General features: G+C 36.4%; 2 protein-coding genes across 2 annotated transcripts; one reads left to right on the plus strand and one right to left on the minus strand.

Moving 5' to 3' along the window:
• Nucleotides 1–9,665: 9,665 nt before the first annotated feature.
• Nucleotides 9,666–11,311, minus strand: LOC131431668 (cytoplasmic 60S subunit biogenesis factor ZNF622). The gene is made up of 2 exons (XM_058597513.1): nucleotides 10,164–11,311; nucleotides 9,666–10,106 (listed from the first exon to the last, which is right to left on the minus strand). The coding sequence occupies exons 1-2, from the start codon at nucleotides 10,938–10,940 to the stop codon at nucleotides 9,753–9,755; spliced, it is 1,131 nt and encodes a 376-aa protein (XP_058453496.1). The 5' UTR covers nucleotides 10,941–11,311; the 3' UTR covers nucleotides 9,666–9,752.
• Nucleotides 11,312–19,233: 7,922 nt separating this feature from the next.
• LOC131432255 (uncharacterized) lies at nucleotides 19,234–20,414 on the plus strand. The gene is made up of 2 exons (XM_058598400.1): nucleotides 19,234–19,394; nucleotides 19,459–20,414. The coding sequence occupies exons 1-2, from the start codon at nucleotides 19,374–19,376 to the stop codon at nucleotides 20,371–20,373; spliced, it is 936 nt and encodes a 311-aa protein (XP_058454383.1). The 5' UTR covers nucleotides 19,234–19,373; the 3' UTR covers nucleotides 20,374–20,414.
• Nucleotides 20,415–22,517: the final 2,103 nt, after the last annotated feature.

The raw sequence follows: 22,517 nt of genomic DNA on the forward strand, positions 1-22,517 counted from the left end.
TCACGCGGCACCCATTTTGCACAAAGCTTTCTCATATCCAAATATTCGTGAATAATATGTCCAACACGTTCCTTTGGTATCTTTAGGGTGTCAGCTATCTCGATCAACTTTACCTTACGGTCATTGAAAATCATTTTGTGGATTTTTTTCACGTTTTCATCGGTTACAGCCTCTTTTGGACGTCCACTGCGTTCATCGTCTTCGGTGCTCATATGACCAGTACGAAATTTTGCAAACCACTTACGAATTGTTGCTTCGCCCGGTGCAGAGTCTGGATAACACTCATCAAGCCGTTTTTTGGTATCGGCGGCACTTTTTTTCATCAAAAAGTAGTGTTTCATCATCACACGAAATTCCTTTTTTTCCATTTTTTTCACAATAACAAAAGTAGCTTCACTCAAAATGCAATATCTCACAAACTAATAATCAGACAGCTGTCAAATTTATACACGTATCTTTTGAAGGTTGGTACTAACTGAAAATGGTATGGATTTATTTCTAGTGGCGCCCTCTCATAAAAACGATACGAACTTTTCAGCCGATCTGTTAGATGTGGTCGAAATGTGATTTCAACAGGATGGTGCCACTTGTCATACTGCGGCCGAAACAATCGACTTATTGAAAGATCATCTCAACGGCAACATTATTTCTAATAGTTCTGTTGTTGTACCGTTTAATTCCACTATGGCACGTCATTACACTCTCACAAAGTCACTATTTTCGCAATCACTATTTTCACGAAAGTGTATCAAACGTTATCAGGTGTACAACTTTGCTTCCGCCGTTTTCCGATAGGTGGCTGTACCGGCTGAGGCTGGTTAAAATACATAGATGATAATGCCTTTAAAGTGAGTGTGCACAGTACCTAACGAATTGTCATCACCGTTTCAGTGACATCTTGTTTTCGTATTATTCACGCTCGAAAATGTCTGTTTATGTGCCCAATTCTCGCCATTTGCGGGAAGTTTTACTTTTCTGTTACAATTCGAAAAAAAATGCAACTGAAACGCATCGAATGCTTTCAGAAACTTACGGTGATGCAGCTCTGAGTAAAAGAACGTGTCGGGAGTGGTTTCAACGTTTTAAAAATGGTGATTTCGATGTCGAAAACAAACATGATGGTGGAAGAGAAAAAACCTTCAAAGATAAATAACAATTTACTACGAGCTCTTAAAACCGGGTGAAACCATCACAGGAGATCGCTACCGAACGCAACTGATGCACCTTAGTCGCGCGCTAAAAGAAAAGCGGCCACAGTATCAAGAGCAACATGGCAAAGTCATCCTCCAACACGACAATGCTCGGCCTCACGTCGCAAAAGTGGTCAAAAAGTACCTGGAAACGCTGAAATGGGAAGTCTTTCCCCTCCCGCCGTATTCCCCAGATGTCGTCCCTTCTGACTTCCACCTATTCCGTTCGATGGCACACGGCCTGACAGATCAACATTTTCAATCATTCGAAGAGTTGGAAAAAAGGATTGCTTCATGGATAGCGTCAAAAAAGGACTCCTTTTTTCGAGCCGGGATCCGAAAATTTCCAGAAAGATGGGAGAAAGTTGTCGCTAGCGACGGACAATACTTTGAATTATACATCTGTAAGCACTTTTTCGCAATAAAGCTTTAAGTTTTGGAAAAAATGGCGGAAGCAAAGTTGTACACCTAATAAAGATACGTATTTCGGAATGTTATCCTTCTTCAGTGTATTGGTTTTATAAGTTTATTGTTTCGATAAATGGGGATACGTGAAGTCATTGGTTTATGTGCACGCAGAGAAATGGACCATGTTTAAAATAGCAAAACAGTTACTAGAATTTTTAATAAGATCTATGTTCACTTCATGCTAGAATATGATTGTTTTGAACCAATTTCTCCCTTAAATATTAAAAATGTTCACCGCTTGACTTGAATCTAAGCTTTGGTTTAACCAAACGAAAAATTTATTTGATCCCGATAATTTTTTTGATGGAATAAACTAACTATTACATGTCAACCAAAGTTGAATTGACGGTATCTGTGACCTGTTATTCGTTGGTCACAATGTTGTTCCTTTGGTCACTGAGTCCAGCTTGTATATATTTTTCAAATATTGTATATTTTTGTTTATTTCATTGTCAGTAAATGTCTGAGTAGAATTTAAACGTCAATCGCGTTCATACTCCGTGTTTACATGTTTGAGTCACGTTTAAGTTCTACTTAATAGCAAAGGTTGGTGTCAAAAGTAGGGTCTTGTTCAAATATTTATTCTATTTATTTATTTATTTATTTATTTATCAATATATTTATTTATTCATTTTCATTTATTTACACTATTTATTTATTTATATTATTCATTTATTTACATTCGTAAGTTCATATATTTCTTTATACAAATTTATTTAATAAATTATGATTATTTCGGCAAAAGGAAACAAAATAGAAAATACACTTATAGAAGTACTAAAATTCAAATACACAGTTCATGACACCAACCATAATAAAACGATAAATTATTGTAACCGTCATCTGTCTGCACACTGTCATCGTCGTCATCATCGTCATCATCGCAACATAATATGCGGGGTGGCATGCTTTGAGGGTGGCGGTGGGTATGCGATGGAAACCGGACAACCAGCCTATAAAACCCGCGGGAAAACCATTGCGGAGTCTCGAGTATATTACCAGCCCGGAAGAGTGAAGATCGTAGCAGCGGGTCACAAACCAATGTGACAGTGCGTTTAAAAAAAAAAGTTAGTGGAAGTCGATCCAAATGGATCAATCCGCTTCAGAATTCCTTCATCGATAAGTTCAAAGTGGATCCAAAGGGATCAATAAATAGTATCGATAAGTTTGCTGCTAGTGAATATAGTGTACGGTACCACTTTCCGGGTTGTGCACAAAATGCAGGCCTACGTTCCATATAGGCCAAGTTGCTGCAGGATCTGGATCCCCGTTGCTGATTCATCGCCTCCGAAGCTAGTGCCCCCCCCCCGCTCATCGTCGCCAGGAACCACCAAGTCGCCCAACGATCATCACGGCCGCAACGGAGAGTTGAGCTAAGACGTTCGTCAATAAACTTGTAACAAAAGTGACAATCTTTCTGTTTCATTGAGTCTCTTTCCTTAGAATATAGTGTTTAAAAATTTAAAATCTTTATTTCAAGAAAGAAATAGATTCAATTTATCTATGATCTTATTTGTGTTCTGATATAACTAAGTTTATTGTTTAAATGAACCGTAACAGTTTTATATCTAATAAACAAGAGCATATTTTCCGCGAGAATAATCCAGGGCATTTTTTTTTATCTCCCGCGGATAAGTTTTATAAGTAACGTTTACATACATTTCTTCAATTTTCTAGGAGATTTTAAATAATTCAAGCGTATGTATTAGAGATGGGCAAAACAGCTCATTTCAAAGAACTGTTTACTGATGCAGAGTTCTTTTGAAAGAATTAGTTCTCCTGAGCCGTTCGTTCGTTCTTTTCATAGTCATATTTGTTTGTGCAAAGACTAAACGAGAACTTAGTTTTGTTAGATTAAGCGATTAAGTGAGCAATTATATAACGGTCCCATGAATTTGAACTTAACTTTCAAGATGAAACTTTCTTATTACAGAAATACCGTTCTCGATCAAAAGTCATGCGAGCAAAAACAAAGGTCCATTCACTTTTAACTAAGGAACTACCGTTCTCGAAAAAAGAACTATTGCTCATTCATTCTTTCACAAGAACTATTTCTTTTGAACCGTTCGCGAACGAATTGCCCATCTCTAGTATGTATCAATAATCGGGAATATTTTGAAAATTGCATAACATTACATAACACATTTTCTTTGTAAAAAATATTTCATGTGGGATCTTCATTTTAACTGATGGAACACTGAATCGTTGGATGTTAGAAAAATTAAAAAATTTGAGCTTGATTGTGGTATGTAAATAATTTGATCGTGTAGCGACAAAACGGCCAAAAGTCTTGAAAAAATGCAAAATTTAAAAAAAAAATGTGAATTAGAAAATTGAAAGCAAATAGAAGTAGTATCAAAAATTACTTTGTAAATAAGTTTGATAGAAATCATTTAATTCTTAAAAACAAACAAAAATGTATGGTTTCAACAATCAAAAGTGTCAAAGTTGAAATAACTAATTTCAAGGAAATTTATTTCAAGTAAAAGGTTTTGAGAATTTAAAGCGTTACAATCATTGAATTTAACTAGAGTTCGTTTCATTTAAAACTGTTTTTTTAAATTGAATTTACTGTGAGATTGTTTGTCAAGAGATTGACAGGAATGCACAAGTAAAATATTTGTTATTTTTATCAAACTAATCCACCGAGAAATTTAAACGATCATGTTTTGTAGTTTTAAGTAGCAATATTTGCAATATCAAACCATATTTTCTTTTGTCACTATTTCAACAAAAATATTCGTTGGGTGAAACCCAAATTTGGTTGTTTTTACAATATTTTTCTCTGCGTGTAGACAGAAGGCGCGCATTCCCACATTGTCGAAATGACGGAATGAGCAATAAATTCTTACTCGACTGCATGAATTTTTAGTGCTCGATCGGTTCAGCGCTAGAATTTTCGCAAGAGTTGGCTACTCGATCAACCTGATTGACAGTGACATTATAAATGTCATTGAATATTCGCTCATTTTATGAATGTGTTAGTGAAAAATTGAGGGGACTTAAGCCATTTCACTACACTTCAGACACTTGGATGATTCTAAGAAGAACTGGTTATTTCCCAGTTCTGTATATCAGAAAAACATGAAGATTTAAATTTGTATATTCAGTTATACAATGTTTTCATTTAAAAATAAAATGAAAATCAGCACGTGAAAAATCGGAAAAGAAGACGAATGGACAATTCAGTCCGCATCTTCTGACTCAATTCCGACAGATTTCCGAATCAACCGGTTGTAGGCGAAATTCATTCGGAATCGGTTGTTGCACTGGAGTTGGAATTGATTCGGAATTCACCATGATTTCCACATGGAATTCCGAATGGAAATTTTTTGTCGATTCGGAATTGATTCGGAATCCATTCGGATCTGATAATGTGGGTTCCCACATTATCGAAATGACGGAATGCGCAATGAATTCTTACTCGACTGCATGATCGGCTCGATCGGTTCAGTGCTTTAATTTTCGCCTGAATTGGCTGCTCGATCAACCCGGTTGACAGTGACATTCAGAGATGCCATTTATACATATTTATCTGTATTATTATACAGATTTTTACATCCTCATACAGATCTAATACAGAATACAGATTTTATACAGATTCCCTAAATTTGATACAGATTTATACAGATTTCACAAGAAGTAATAAAGAAAAATTAAACTGTTTTCGTCTGAGCTAGCTTTGGTATTTGATTGCAGTGACGAGATGAAAGTTTATGATTCAACGGACAAATCACAAATTAAAGTAAAAATTTGTGTGCATATGTTTGATGATCAAACCAAAAAAATATTTATATTACAATTTGAAGCTTTATTGTTAGGCTAAGGCCGCAGACAGAGTGAGCACGAGAAAGCAGAGCCAAACTTGGTACTGACCCAAGCGAGTAATGTACTTACAGAAAATTAATTGTCAGAGGGAAAGCTAAGCAAATTTATCGCTTTATTCTGTCTGCAGCCTGAGAGTTGTATGACCTGACTAGAAGTTGCATATTCAGTCAACTTTTAAATCTAGAAAAGTAGATGGAATTGAAATTAAATTGTGATTGAAAAAACATTCATATTAAATTTCGTCTTTACATATTTTTGTGAACTACGAAGATATGAAAATTAAATGCTAATTGAAACTCTCATTCTATAACCATAATCTGTTGAGATAGCGTTCAACGTCATTTCATTGCAGAAATCTCATTCTATTAGTGAATACAGATAAATACAGATTTTTCATACAGGGTAATGCAGATTTTCTCTGAAAATATCTGGCATCTCTGGTGACATTATAAATGTCATTGAATTTTCGCTCATTTTACGAATGTGTTAGTGTAAAAGTTAGGTGACTTACACCATTTGAATTAACTCCAGCTAGCGAAATGGATGATGCTGACTAAGGTAGGCCGTATTATTATTTTCCAGTGAATTTCAACAGTTTATGTTGGAATTCTAAGAACTGGTTATTTACTAGTTCTGTATTTCCGAAAAACATGAAGATTTAAATGTGTATATTCAGTTATGTAATGTTTTCATTTAAAAATAAACTGAAAATCAGCACGAAAACGTGCAAAATCGGGAAAGAAGAAGAAGAAGACTAATTGACAATTCGGTCCGCATCTTCTCACTCAATTCCGACAGATTTTCGAATCAACCGGTTGTAGGCGAAATTCATTCGGAATCGGTTGTTGCACTGGAGTTGGAATTGATTCGGAATTACACATGATTTCTCCATGGAATTCCGAATGAAAATTTCTCGCCGATTCGGAATCCATTCGGATCTGATAATGTGGGTTATTCCGGTCAATCGGGAAATTAAGTTGCATTTTTTCTAGACACTTTTTTATTAAAGTGCAATAAAACCGGTGCCACGGCTGGTTCAAATTTTCTTCACTCGTTTCTGTGATCTGAGAAAACCTAATCGCATGTAGAAAATCTGTTGTTTTTTTTTAATCTGAAAATCTGCAAATCCAGAATTTTTACCAAAACAAAAAATTACCGAACCATTCGTTAGATCCAATTTTTTACAGTTCACGGTAGTTGTTTAACAATACAACAAAATTTTTACTACCGAACGATCGGTAATCAATTTAATTACCGAACGTTCAGCTGTTGGAAATTCGGCTAAAAATTACCTAATTCTAGGAAATTTTCTCAGTGTGTACATTCACTTTCTTGCTTCTTGAAAATACACGTGGAACTTTTGAGAACTTGAAAGTACATAGCAAGTTCCGCCTGACCTTTCTGGCTGCTTAAGAAATCTCGTGGACTCAAACTCGAACAAATAAACTCAGCCAATACGGAATAGACTCACCTACACACTAAGATTTATTCGTTTTGTTCGGTAATATTTTTGACGAGAAATTCCGGTAATCTACAGGAATGACCGATATTTCGTTAGATGAGTTTTATTTTACAATGATTATGCAAATTTTTACTAGACGATCAGTTTTACGTAAATTTTCATTACAGAATTTTGTAAATAGATCTACAATTCATACGGTTAATCTGAATAGTCGCCGAATACGGTAAAAACCATACTGTCCGTATGGTAAAATTATCTTCCAATAACCGAACTTCTGTGAAAACTGATTGTCGTGAAACTAACAGTCAAACAGTTTCAAAGGTCAAACAGTCAAATTTTCAGTAAATGTCTTTTTATTAACCAAACGAAAATAATCTTGAAGAGTTCATCCAATGGATTGAGATACAAGTGCTAAAGGTTTTAAAACATTAAGACCACTAAAAGCTTTTTGTTTACTTATAGACAGAAAATAATTTTGTATGACTTGTCCACTTGCTGCCTACACATATTGTTCGAGGGTAATTTCTGGTGGACTCGACGGATTGTGCAATGTTTTGGAAGGCGCTCATAATTCCGGTTAGTCGGAGCATTTAACCTTTTTTTTCGTGGTATAAAACCATAGCCACAACAGGTTGGAATTTCGTTTCGTTTTCGTGAATTTGTGTTGTTTTTTGAAATCCGAAAGTCCAAAATTTTAATCCAGGTAAAAAGGAAAACAAACAAACAAAAAAATTACCGAACAATCAGTTAAATCCATTTGGTTTACAGTTTACGGTAGTTGTTTGATAGTTCAGCAATTATCGAGCGATCGGTAATCAATTTAATTACCGAATGTTGATCGGTAATCGGCTGAAAAGTTCGTATCGTTTCTATGAGAGGGCGCCACTAGAATTAAATCCATACCATTTTCAGTTAGTACCAACCTTCAAAAGATACGTGTATAAATTTGACAGCTGCTTTTGTTATTGTGAAAATAATGGAAAAAAGGAATTTCGTGTGTTGATGAAACACTACTTTTTGATGAAAAAAAGTGCCGCCGATACCAAAAAATGGCTTGATGAGTGTTATCCAGACTCTGCACCGGCCGAAGCAACAATTCGTACACACTTAAAATTTCTTGCTGAATCTCGGCAAAAAAATGCCTAGATTTGCACAGCCGAGTGCTCGGTAATCGTCTCGGCAAAATGTATAATTACTGAGAATCTCGGCAATCCAAAATTTGTCAACTGTTAATTATTGCCGAACTTGACAGCAGAAGTTTTGCTGTCAGCTCGGCAAAAGTTATTAGGATGGAATCATGAATTACCGTGTCATCAGTAATCGAAAAAAGGAAAGATATTTTTTTATTTTTGCATGAAATTAATATCACAAAAGCTAATGTAGGTGAAAGGAATATTTTATTGATGTTCATTTCAATTCAGCAAACTAAAAAAGCGCAAACACCAAAAGAAAACATCACGGCTAAAGACAATTGTTTCTAGTGCTCCTCACGCCTCTACCTGAAAATAAGCGAATATAAATATATATGCAAATTAGATAGTTTTCGATTTTACTTATCTTTTAACAAAATATACAAATCTTTTTTCCTTCATCCAATTTAGATGTTTTCCAGTTCCACGAGCAATGGCGACGTGATGCTTGGAAAATCGAAAGGAAACATTAGATGACAAGTGTCTCACCGAGTTTCAGTAAAAGCTAAGTCGCTGTTCGAAATCTCGGCAAACGGTTTTGCTGATCTCGGTATATTTGTTGTTTACTGACACGTTCAGTATATTTTCACAAACTTCAGCAAAAGAATTTGCTTTACCGAGATATCAGCATAGAACTTTACCGATTTTCGGAAAAGAGCATGTTAATTACTGAATAGTCAGTAAAATTAAGTGTTGCCGATATAATTCGGCATTTCATTATGCCGAGCTCAAGAATCGGTTTTGAGTGTGCATGCTGAAATTGAAAGAATTGGGCTTCGAATTGCTCCCTTATCCACCGTATTCTCCAGATTTGGCCCCCAGTGACTTTTTCCTGTTCTCAGACCTCAAGAGAATGCTCGCTGGTAAAAAATTTAGAAGCAATGAAGAGGTAAACGCTGAAACTGAGGCCTATTTTAAGGCAAAGGACAAAACGTACTACAAAAATGGTATCGAAAAGTTGGAAGATCGCTATAATCGCTGTATCGCCTCTGATGGCAATTATGTTGAATAATAAAAACGAATTTTGGCAAAAAAATGTGTGTTTTTATGAAACGATACGAACTTTTCAGCCGAACTGTTATATATACAACTGTCAAAATCGGTTACAATCTACCTTTTTGCAGACCCTGTCAGCTTGGAGCGAAGTCAATCTTCAGTTCAGCAACGCCATCGCACGGCATCACATTCAACATATCATGTCAATTGTATGGGTGCGCAACCCTGCTATTTTGGCGCGCACGAATTTGACATTTTTCTCCCCTACTTCTATGTATAAGATTCGATACGGGCTCGCCTGGGGGCGACATGCTCGCAAAAAAGGATGTTACCAATGATTTGTTCGGGAAATGTGAGAGCTGGATATCTTGTTAATATGATGTCTTTGCTTTTTGGCTTGTTGTTCGCTATTCAGTGTCAGTGGTGAGTATTGATACCGAATAGTATGTAAGTACAAAACTTTCGCGAAGATCCCTAATGAAGAAATTAGACAGATATTCAACATGCGTCAAAATAAAAACAACCACGCGCTTAATCGATCATGTTCAAGCATTAACGATTTATTTATAATGATAACGGGTCGATATTAGCTAGATACAATAAGAAATGTGACTACATTTAGAAATTCACTTGCACACGGAAGTGCTTCTGTAGTTTGTTGGCCTTCACACCGACTTGCTGCACTAGCTTGGCTTGCTGTCTTTTCATTACATGCATATCCCGGGCATTGCGAGCTGCTGCTTCTTGCTGTGTGGAGGTCCACCCGAGGGCACGATACTCGGCCAGTACCTTGTGCAGGCGTTGGGTAGATTTCTTAACTACCAAAGCACGGTTCGGATTCAAACGTTGCTTGTAATACCGAAGCAATGAGCGGTGACCAATCACCGCTCCCGACGGTAGTACCATTTGGAAGTCATCTCCATCCAGGACTTGCGGTGTTTCAATTTCTGCGTCAATGTCCATTTCTTCATTCTATAAAAATAAAACAAATCTAATTCGTATTCTAACAATTCTCCTAAAAAATCTTACGTGATCCGGATAGCTGGTACTGTAATCATAATAATCAACATACTCAGCTAATGCGGCTCCTTCATGTAGCATCTTGCAATGACCTTTTTCAACCATATGGTTCCTGACGGCATCCAACGAATAGAACGTCCTTCCTTTTTCATTGCACCAGATGCAGATGAAGTCCTTGCAGATTTTCTCCGCCAAATAAGAAAGTAAACCTTCAACGTCAATGCAGTATTCAGCGTCCGGGATGAAAAATGAATGCGATACGCTCATGTGTTTGATGTTCTTGATTATGTCCTCACTGTGGTGTAAACAGAACAAGCAATCATTGTTCTCAATCGGATTGTCCCATTCTTTGTCCCACTGGTCGGAGTCAACTTCCTCAACATCTTCATCCATCGGTTGCTGCTGGTCCGATGCAGTGGTTTTGCAAGAGCGAGATGATTTAACGGAAACATCTTGGTCCTTTGCTTCCGGTTGCTGCTCAAGAAAAGCCTTCAGATTGTCTTTGTGCTTTCGGCTGTCCAAATGGTTGTCGTGCGTTTTTTTCGATTTGAACAATTTCTTGCACGCCTTACAATACAGAGACTGATCCTCGAGAGCTGCCGCATCGGCACTTTTCTGTTGGATAATGCGCTTTTCAAATTCCTCTATGCTTACCGGAGGCAGTTCCGCTATTTTCCGCTTCAGATTGTACCTGTGCCAGTCGGTCTTGTAATGTTCCCGTTGCATTTCAGCATTCTGGAAACGAACACTGCAATTCAGGCAGGTAAAGCTACCAGTGGTGGACATAGTTTACTCGAGAATTGTTATTAGTTGGCGCAATTTCGAAACTTTAGAACTAAGAACAAAACGTGCCTGACGATTAAATTTGGTTGTGAAATTAATAGAAAATAATGTGGAATTGTTGATCAGCGATGCCAGATAGTAGTAGTGTCATTTCCGTAGATTGGCATTTTTCTCGGAAGCTCTCAAGGTGAAAAGCTTATTTTGCTCGCCAGACAAAACTAGTTTCCGTAGTTCTCCGTTGATTAATTGTAATTTCCGTAGATTTCCGTAGAAAAAAATCAAATTTCCGTAGATTTTGTCTACGGATCCGTAGATCCGTAGAAAATGTTCGAATCCGTAGATCTACGGAGATTTCCGTAGATCTGACATCGCTGTTGTTGATGTTGGACTGTTTGACGTTTCAAAGAAGTCGTTGAAAAAAGGGGCAAATAATGGGTTTGGTTTTCACACACTCAATGAAAAGTACTCACTTTTGAGATACATTTCATACTCACACGCAGACAGAATTTTTAAAATTATTCAGGTTGCCCGCATGCAGACCCTGTCAGCTTGGAACGAAATCATTCTTCAGTTCAGCAACGCCATCGCACGACATCACATTCAACATATCATGTCAATTGTATGGGTGCGCAGTGCTGCTATTTTGGTGCGCACGAATTTGACATTTCTCTCCCCTACTTCTATGTACGAGATTCGATGCGGACTCGCCTGAGGTTGCCATGTTCGCAAAAAAAAAGTTGCCAATGATTTGTTCGGGAAATGTGAGAGCTGGATATCTTGTTAATATGATATCTTTGCCGCATGTCAAAGTACCATTTGATCAGCGTAATAAACTATTCCATGTATAGTCCAAACCGTATTTTGAACTTTTGACGACATCTAGTATAGATAGTTTATGGAATTCGTTTATGCGGATGTTAACCATTTCGCGAAAGATTTTAACTGTTATTTACTGTGGAGATCCCGCATAATTAGGAATGGCAACTGGCATAATTCAAATTATATAAAAATCTTTTGTGTTGTGGTAACCACATTTGTTCTGGTATGTTCTGTTATGTTTATGTGTTTTAGCTCTATCTTCTAAGGAACATAACACTTATTTTGTCTTACCAAATAAAGCAGAAATACATTGTTACCCATAATACACATACTTAATTGTGAAAGTTACATTCATTGCTTCTCGTGTATATTGAATTTAAGAATAGTACGGACCTATTCAGATTCTTGGATTACATCTACACGTTCGGTTTAATTACTATTAGATTGTCGAATATATAAAAAATATATTATTTGGTCCCAACTCTACATCCTACACGAGGATAATTTTTTTACTTGTTACAAACCGGTCAATAAGCTGAGCTTTGTAATGTCTGTGAAGTAGAGATGGTTGAATAAGCAAATTTCTTGTCCCCGTACTCGATCTTTACCCGACCGTGAATGAAAAAGTACGGGTGTGTAATGTCAGAGACCAGGCATGTCCAAACACTGCACTGCACTGCGTGCTTCATATAACCACCGCCGCCGCGTGTATTGAGAATGCCATTGGGTGCCAGTACCCAAAGAGAAACACGAAACGCAGTATCCGAAGCCACGGTGCTCGTGGCGCTATTTTATTTTCGGCACTGGTGTTTCAAGCTTCGGCATACACCGAAACCGCGTGTTTTCAGTTTCGTTAAACACCGGAGCCGAGTGTTTTCAATTTCGCGAAGGCACCAAAGAGCACCTATGCGTTGGTTGATTGTCAATCAATTGAATTCAATCCGACGCGTATTGATGAAAAACGAATTAATCATTCAAACGCATTTTTCTTCATACCGTGGCGCTATAGGTGCTTATAGCACAGACTAACAGACATGACAGTATGAGTAAATTCTTATAAAATAATTTTTCGTGATGCACTAGTTCCACCTATATTGTACTGCGCGAACTATTTACTATCGGTACACCCCTTGTTTTATGTAAAAGTTTTTTTTACTAGTTGGTTCCCCCTCGTTTGTCAACACCGATCAGCTGCTTACAGGGATGCCTGATTTCATTATAATATTTGAAAATGAATCGTCACAATAAATGATTGGATTACGTTGATAATGATATATTTAACATTTTTAGCGATGTTGGAAGGTAACCATTTATTTTTCTCAACGTTGTTCATCTAGACTATTTTTGATTGTGTTGGCAATTTTCACCCGAAATTAAGTGGTGGCAGACCAGAAGTAAGTAGATATTGTATCAAAACGGGTTCGATTTTGTATTGCGTTGAATGATGAGAAGTAGGCACAATTCTGTATATAGTTTTGGCAATGTGTATTAAATCTGTATCCTGAATGAAATTCACATGGACGTATACAAATCAATACACTACAGGTAATTCTGTATGAATGGCAACTCTGTTGGTAAATGAAAAAAATAAGCACAGTCTAGATGACAGACAGGATGTTTTGATAGGGTAACATGGCGCCATCATGCCATATGCGAGTACTGTCCCAACTAAAGGAATATTCGAAATGACCGTTAAAATGATTGAAGAATCTAATTTGAGTGTCCTGTCTGTTAGTCTGTGCTTATAGTTCAAGCAATGTATATGGCAAAATCGGAAACACTCGGCTTCGGTTTTTGCCGAAGTCAGGAACACTCGACTTCAGTGCTGCCCGAAAATCCAAGCACCGGTGTTTGACAATTACACGACCACCGCTACAGGTGCTTTTTCTACTGCGTTCGGTGTGTGTTTTTCAACACGGGGACCGAAGCGTAGCATTCAATACTCCTGGTTGTGTGCTCACGAGTGATGGTGAGTACCGTGCAGAACGGATCCGTGTTTTTGCCATGCCTGTCAGAGACATAACCGAATTGACATGAATACGAATAAAACTGACACGAATATCAATTAATTAAACGATTGTGTGAATTGTGCAAGCATTCCCCTTTTTGACTACTATAATTTGAAACAATACGCCTAAACTAAAGTACAGATTAGTTACATTAAACATTCGGATTAAACATTACGAAATAACCAGTACAGTTCTTTATGATAAAATAATGGTGGTTCTGAAAATAACCATTTTATATAGCAAATCAGCAGAAAGTTCTACTACAAACTACAACCACAGACTAACAGACAGGACACTCAAATTAGATTCTTCAATCATTTTAACGGTCATTTCGAATATTCCTTTATTTGGGACAGTACTCACATGTGTCATGATGGCGCCACGTTACCCTATCAAAAACATCATGTCTGTCATCTAGACTGTGTTTATTTTTTTATTTACCAACAGAGTTGCCATTCATACAGAATTACCTGTAATGTATTGATTTGTATACGTCCATGCGAATGTCATGCAGGATACAGATTTAATACATATTGCCAAAACTATATACATAATTGTGCCTATTTCTCATCCTCCAACGCAAGACAAAATCGAACCCGTTTTGTTACAATATTTACTTGCTTCTGGTCTGCCGCCACCTAATTTCTGGTGAAAACTACCAACACAATAAAAATAGTCTAGATGAACAACGTTGAGTCAAATAAATGGTTACCTTCCAACATCGCGAAAAAGTTAAATATATTATCAACGTAATCCAATAATTTATTGTGACGATTCATTATCAAATATTTCGATAAAATCAGGCAACCCTGCAAGCAGCTGATCGGTGTTGACAAACGAGGGGAAACCAACTAGTAAAAAAACTTTTTCGTAACACAAGGGGTGTACCGATAGTAAATAGTTCGCGCAGTACAATATAGGTGGAGCTAGTGCATCACGAAAAATGATTTTTTATAAGAATTTACTCATACTGTCATGTCTGTTAGTCTGTGCTACAACTGGATGAAAAATGTTCCATATACAGTATAGTGAAGTAAAATCTCGCATCATTCTTTGGATATACTCTTGGATATACTACTATTGTTCTTAATAGTAACCCGAATAAAAAATATTGTAGTAAAACAATACGATTTGCTTCCTTCCACAATTTTGCTTTGACAATTGAAAAAATTTTTAATGTATTGTTTATACACTATTCAATTAATTGTGAACATGCTTGTTACAATAGAATGTGTAGGTTGTTAAGAATCGTAACAATTCAAATCATAAAATTTTCTCATTCATGTTTTCTTGGAAAACAATCAAATGTACAGTTTGCATATTGTTTGAAACACCACGTGTACAATAAATTCATTTGTAGAATCGTAGTAACAATATACTGAATCGTTGGAAATGAAAAAAATTTGGTCAAGATACAATAAAATGTATTGTAACCCATAGCTCTAATTATGAAACAATTGTTTATGCTGTAAAATCAACGGTTTATTTTTCTACGGGAACATACAGAATTTTGATGTCGATTATTTCATTTCGGATTTGAATATTTCAGTGAAAAACATTATCAAAATGCCGTATGGGATTAATTTTTGGCATTCAAAATGGCCAAACTGTGTTATCCTCTATGATATTAAACACTGTTGCGAATTTTGCACTGCGAAAATTGCACAAAGCTAATAAAATTATCCTATATTTGCACTACACTGATGGTTTTAATTTCCGATATGCAAAGAAGCAATCTTTATAGTTCTTTAGAAAACATTTGGAGCCATAAGAAGGGCTGATTTTGCAATAATGTTCCCCATTGTCCATTTATCGTTGTATTTTGCTCCAATGCAAACGACCAGCAGCAGGATGACATGATCGATCTTCTATGTATGGAAGCTGGCTCTGTGACGTGAACATTTGAGGCGTTGCACCAAAATCTTTTGTGCTTTCATTGCCGACTGCTCCTCCTGACGACCAAAGTCCAAATGAGAAAACGACCTGAGCGTTTCACGCTTTATACTTGGTTTGTTCTTACTAATGTTGGTGGTAGAATCTGGCCTTGACATCCAGTTCTGTCTGCACAATAGAAAAATAAACAATTTTCAATCAAACTTTTCCTTTTATTCTCATCCAGTAGATAATCGGATCTGATATGTGCCTGACTACCTCAAAACCGTCGTCCGAGGGCGAAAAAAAGCAAACAAACTTGATGAATTTTCCTCATTATTTCCAAAAATTTTGTCTTTTAACATAGTTATGTATGGTCATCTCACACTGTTGAAAATTAAATCACAAATTACTGATCATATTTCCGATAGCTAGTTAATTACATCAAGAGATATTCACGATAAGGTTCTGTCCATTCTTGTACAGGGTAAATTTTGATAAGGACAAAAAAAACCGAGCCGATATATATATATATATATATATATATATATATATATATATATATATATATATATATATATATATATATATATATATATATATATATATATATATATATATATATATATATATATATATATATATATATATATATATATATATATATATATATATATATATATATATATATATATATATATATATATATATATATATATATATATATTTTGAGAATATAATATCCAAGCATTTGAGAAAATAGTCAAACTTGCCATCGACATTAGCTGCAAAACCTAATCGCTCTACAAGATATGAGTAAGTCATTATGCAGAACGATATTTCTCTCCCACACACAGAGAAAGCGGTCATAAACTTTATTCCGGAATGGTGTTCGTGACTGGGAAGAAAGATGGAAAAATGCATAACTTTCGAGAGCAGCTACTTTGTTTTAAGATTTGGGACCCCCTTGGCACATTTTGTACAACAAATTCTACTAAGGCCCATCCGAATGCAAAACAATTGTTCATATCAGTTCGCTTTCACATCTCATCTAAGTCAGTCGATATAAAAAAAACCGCTTAAGTTCGGGACAGAAGAATCCAAGTACAGTATTGTGTAGTGAACAATAAAACGATCTCGAAATGAGTGAACCAAACGACTTCAGGCAATGCAAAATTCGACCTTCGATACGAGAACTTGAAGGTTTACTTAAGGAGCAAATGCATCTTGACATTAAACGTGTGCATTTACTTCAATGCAATAAGACGAATAATGTTGTTTACCTCCAGTTTTATAAAGAGTTGGATGCAATTCAATTCGCAAAAGACAATAACAATGTGCACTATGTGGAGCATGAGAACACTAAGTACAACATTCCAGTATATATGGAAGACAGTGCTATAGAAGTACGTGTGCATGATCTTCCCTCAATCGTCACCGATTCTTATATTCGCAAAACTATGTCCCAATACGGAGAGATTCTCTCTATCGAAAAAGAAAAGTGGAAGAACTTTTTCCCCGGTATTCTAAATGACGTACGTTTGTTCTACAGCAACTCTCAACGAGCCCAAGACTACGATCAACAAGGACAACGAAAAGAAAACGGAAATCACACACAACACCGACGATGAAGCAATGGATGATGAGATAAGCCGCGGACGAAGTGACCCCCGATCTTCATTGGATGGAAATGAAACTCATCTCCCCCTAGAAAAAGGGTGACAACGAGATCCAACTGCAAACAAAATTTAAGTAACAAAAATGTAAGCCAATCGGCCACGTAAAGCTTTTACGCAAAAAGGCATGAATAAAAATTTTATTACAAAAAAAAAAAACTGTTCATATGATGACACAAATGGTTTACTTCTTGCAGATGGTTCAACCAAATTAGAAATTTTATTTTACTGTAAAAATTCTTGGTTATCTTGAATAAAATCCCTTTATGTTCGGTTTGAAAAGTGGAACAACCTTTAATTTAAATGGAAATCATAAGTCAATCTTATGATCTTCAGAAAAAAGTTTTCATTGACCTACTTATGGATTCCATAAACCATACTTATGAAGTTCGTTAGGTAGACTTATGTTTAACAAAAACTTCCAATTTCTGGATGTTATCTTCCTCCACAAACGCAATATTTTCTAATTGCTCTGTCATGCATAAACAAGGTGTTACTATGATGAAATAAAATAATTAATAGAGACTTACATTTCTTTTCTTTCAATCCGCAATCCAATTCCAAACAATTTCTGAAAGAACGGGATATTTTGAAGCTAACGAATTTAGTTCTTCATCTGCACTGCTTCATCTGCTATCCCACATTATCAGATCCGAATGGATTCCGAATCAATTCCGAATCGGCGAGAAATTTTCATTCGGAATTTCATGTGGAAATCATAATGAATTCCGAATCAATTCCAACTCCAGTGCAACAACCGATTCCGAATGAATTTCGCCTACAACCGGTTGATTCGGAAATCAGTCGGAATTGAGTGAGAAGATGCGGACTGAATTGTCAATTTGTCTTCTTCTTCTTCTTTCCCGATTTTGCACGTTTTCGTGCTGACTTTCAGTTTATTTTTAAATGAAAACATTACATAACTGATTATACACATTGCAATCTTCATGTTTTTCGGATATATAGAACTAGTAAATAACCAATTCTTCTTAGAATTCCAACATACACTGTTGAAATTCGCTGGAAATTAACAAAACGGCCTACCTTAGTCAGCATCATCCATTCCTCTAGCTGGAGTGTAATGAAATGGCTTAAGTTGCCTAAATTTTACACTAACGCATTCATAAAATGAGCGAATATTCAATGACATTTATAATGTCACTGTCAATCAGGTTGATCGAGCAGCCAACTCAGGCGAAAATTCTAGCACTGAACCGATCGAGCACTGAAAAATCATGCAGTCGAGTAAGAATTCATTACGCATTCCGTCATTTCGAGAATGTGGGATCAATTGTAATTTCGAATTATGAAAAAGTGTTTTGCACGCTTCACATGGTGCGCTTTGCACAAAGTTTTGAACAAAACAACGGTGTCTTCGTTTTCCATTTTTATGGTTTGACTATTCATAAACTGTGTTTTAAGAATTTCATAAGTCATGCTTATAAAGTTCATATGCGTGCTTACTAAATGCATAAGTCTTCAATGAAATCAAAATTGTGCTGGTTCATAAGTCACGACTTATGAAATTATTAAGTTTATTTTCTTTGGTGTATAACTCGATTTGTTTACTCTTGCTACTTTCGACCTGAAGCGAATTCACTGCAGAATTGTCAGCATTGTCAACAGAATTGACTCAACGTTTAGGCAAAGACATCATATTAACAAGATATCCAGCTCTTACATTTCCCGAACAAATCATTGGCAACATCCTTTTTTGCGAGCATGTCGCCCCCAGACGAGCCCGCATCGAATCTTATGCATAGAAGTATGGGAGAAAAATGTCAAATTCGTGCGCGCCAAAATAGCAGGGTTGCGCACCCATACAATTGACATGATATGTTGAATTAGTGCCGTGCGATGGCGTTGTTGAACTGAAGATTGACTTCGCTCCAAGCTGACAGGGTCTGGTTTAGGCTTTGAAATTGGACATGCCGAATGTTTTTGTTACTTGCGTACGGCTGTAATTAATGTGTTCTGTTTTGTTATACGGTCGATGGTGAAACGTTTCTTTGTTTGTTGATAGTATAAACAGGTGTTTATGAATCAGTTTACACATTGACATGGATAAAAGTATTGGAAAGGTGACTCATTACATTTTGCTTCAATTCAAACGCGAAATAGCTAGTATTATTTGTACCGTTGTAGGATAAACGACGTTTAGACAAACGCTTCAAGAAACCTCCTCCCGGAAAGTCGGGAAATAAAAGGCAGTCTCATCAGAAAGAGGTGAATGTTAAAACTGTTCCTCCAACTGATCCGCTGTATGTTTATGACGATCGATATTCGAAACGAACGATAGAACCAAACTGGAACAGCCAGCAAGAATTGTCTTCTGATTCGGAAAACGAACAGTCGAAAGCCGCTGATTTTGAAAATTTGCTACACGTTCCTCATTCGGTGAGTGGACACTTTTTCCTGAGTACTGAAAAACACTGGGTTAGTGAAGCGGCCGAACCAGCGATCATCAGTGGCAAATCAAACCAGCAATACGGGAACTACTTTAAGATTGACACGAAACATTTGAATGCTGGTTTTGCCACAATACCTTTCCACGAAAGAAACGGATATCCAGCGGATATTTTTAGCGAGCAAGAAATCAACTCTATGAAACTGAAAGCAGAGCTCGAAAAAACTAAATACAAACAACTTTGCAGTAATCTCGAAGCAAGTAAACAAATGTCTGACAAAAATACAAAACAACGGCCTGCCAAGTGCCTTATTGGAACAGATGCCGTTCCTCCCCAATCGGCACAGGAAAATGTCACCCCTATAAAGGAACGACCCCCGCGACCTTCACCTTGTCTAATAGGACCTTGGGCACTGCCACAGGTGCAAAGAAACAATCCTGATGTCACCGCAAGTCGCACCGAAGCTAACGCAATTACGGAGCGATTGAATGAGGTGAAAATAGAAGATGCATCTGCGATCGAGGAATCTGTTCCTATTAGGGCTGACACAGTGGTCCAAAATGTAGCGAACGACGGAGATAAAGGGGCCGCTGCGAAACCTGAGACGAAAGAAGACATTCAACAGTGGTTGGATGACATTCTGGATATGTGAACATAGTCCATAGACATTGAATAAATTTACTTTTTAACAAAGTGTTGGATTTTTTATTCTATTATCAGCGGGCTAGCGATGCAGTAAAAAGCTCGGTTGTTGCTGGGCAGAATCCAAGGTAGCCGAATCTTTCCACGTGTTTACGCCCGCTACAATCTGTTGCAAATCGGTTTTCAGTTCCTCGGGCCATGTCGGATTATATTTGAAGATGTCATCCGTTACTATCGTGAGATATTCGATAACATCTGCGAAAACCTCGCTTCGGGAGCGTATCTGTGCGTTCTGGAACGAGAATACAATTGAAAATAATATAGATTGAACACTGCACTAGCTACACTTACTACTGGATGCAATACAAGCAGTGCGAATAGCGCGAGCCAAACTGGAAAGTTTTTCTCCATTCCACTGATTCTGCTATGAGAATGCTAATTCAATATCGTAGCTTAACTTTCCTTATTAAAATAAGATCGCGAGTGAAGTTTGCCTTGCTTTTATACGCATGGAAGTTCGTTTTGTTTGTAAACTGTAATTAAGCTGAACTTTTTTTTTATAGCTATCACAGATGTTGATTAGCTGATTTAACCGATGTTGTTTTCTGTATTGTGGATATTAACTTTTGTTGCAGTTCACATTTTGCTGTTTAGTAGGTTTTTTTCTGCTTATGTTATGACTCAAGACGAAAATTGCAATGAATTAGATAAACCTACATGTCAGATTGCATCTAATACAATGTCCACTAGGAGTTTTATAGTACCAATTATCTTTCTTCGGACAGGACCAGCCGTGTGGAGTCCGGTTACAGAAAAAACTTAACCAGAAGTAGATCTACTCCCAAGTAACATTTTTAATATTATTAAATACTTGTAGCTGTCTTCAATGCTACATAATAAATCTTGCAATAAAACATTAAACTCCACGAAAACCTACTGAAAACCTCTATAAGAGCATGTTCCTGCAAAGTGGACCATTCTTCATAAGGTTTATAAATCAAAATGAAGAATCAGCATAAACCTGCTTTCAAACTCCAAATTCAAGAAATTTTTGAAACCAGCTTTACGATCTACATTAAATTTATTTGGATGGAATGAATTCCGCTATGAATAAACTGTCGTTTTGATGATATTTTTCTTGACTATGCGTGTCATGTCTACTTTGAATGCAATCAGTAAGAATATATTATATTTTAATTACGAGTTTGAGACCTTTTCCGAACGTAAAAACTTTATGCGCATTTATTTTTATCGTGAATGTAAGGATAAAAATAAGAATTATAACTAATCGCCTTGAAATAAATGCGGATTTTGCGAAAGTCTCCATGATTTATGAAAATTATTTTTTGTTTTTTTTTTTTCCATAAATACGTTTATTTCTTAAGGCAGTTTACATAAGTTTTTCTTCGCCGTAGCATCACTTTTACATAATATTCTTATCCTAATTTAATTCTAACATAGTCACAACGTTTTGAATTTATTAAAACATATTCTCTTATAGCTTAAATATCAGCTTAGGTAACTCGTCATTAATTATGAATTCTACTCGAAAATATTATTTGAACCAAACGATTAACTTCTATAAATTATAAAATAAGCTGTTATTTTCAGACATTTTGTTGATAATTTCATAAACTGTTTCGAGTTTGTTTGTATCATTACATAATTTTTATTCTAATTTAGCTATTGGTTGAACTCATGGACGCAGCTGGGATCAGAACTAAGTCTTAAAAGGGGCCTTTATTAAATTGAAACTCCAATTTTCTTTATGAAATGATAAATAAGTTTCATGTATGAAAGGTCACGACAAGCAAGAATGTCTCGAACTGGGATATTGGATAGTCTACCTTGGGTACGCAAAGAATTTATTAGTTGAGATCTGACATCACGATACTCCACGCATGTCCAAACGACATGATCAATATCCCGATAACCTTCTCCGCAAGCACAATGATTAGTCTCAGAGAGCCCAATTCGAAGGAGATGTGCATCTAACGTGTAGTGATTGGACATGAGTCTGGACATCACACGAATGAAATCCCTACTCACATCCAGTCCCCTGAACCATGCCTTTGTCGATATTTTCGGAATAATTGAGTGCATCCACCGACCCAGATCATCTCTATCCCAAGATGCTTGCCAGCTGGCAAGTGT

This window comes from Malaya genurostris, chromosome 2, assembly GCF_030247185.1.
Source record: "Malaya genurostris strain Urasoe2022 chromosome 2, Malgen_1.1, whole genome shotgun sequence".
Classification (NCBI taxonomy): Eukaryota; Metazoa; Arthropoda; class Insecta; order Diptera; family Culicidae; genus Malaya; species Malaya genurostris.

What these genes read in the sequence shown, in the direction of transcription:
- LOC131432255 (XM_058598400.1), top strand. Translation starts at nt 19,374, where the DNA reads ATGGATAAAAGTATTGGAAAG. An exon ending in TGGATAAAAGTATTGGAAAG is followed by an intron (nt 19,395 to 19,458) that starts GTGACTCATTAC and finishes GTACCGTTGTAG; the next exon opens with GATAAACGACGTTTAGACAA.
- LOC131431668 (XM_058597513.1), bottom strand. Translation starts at nt 10,940, where the DNA reads ATGTCCACCACTGGTAGCTTTACCTGCCTGAATTGCAGTGTTCGTTTC. An exon ending in GTACCAGCTATCCGGATCAC is followed by an intron (nt 10,107 to 10,163) that starts GTAAGATTTTTT and finishes TTATTTTTATAG; the next exon opens with AATGAAGAAATGGACATTGA.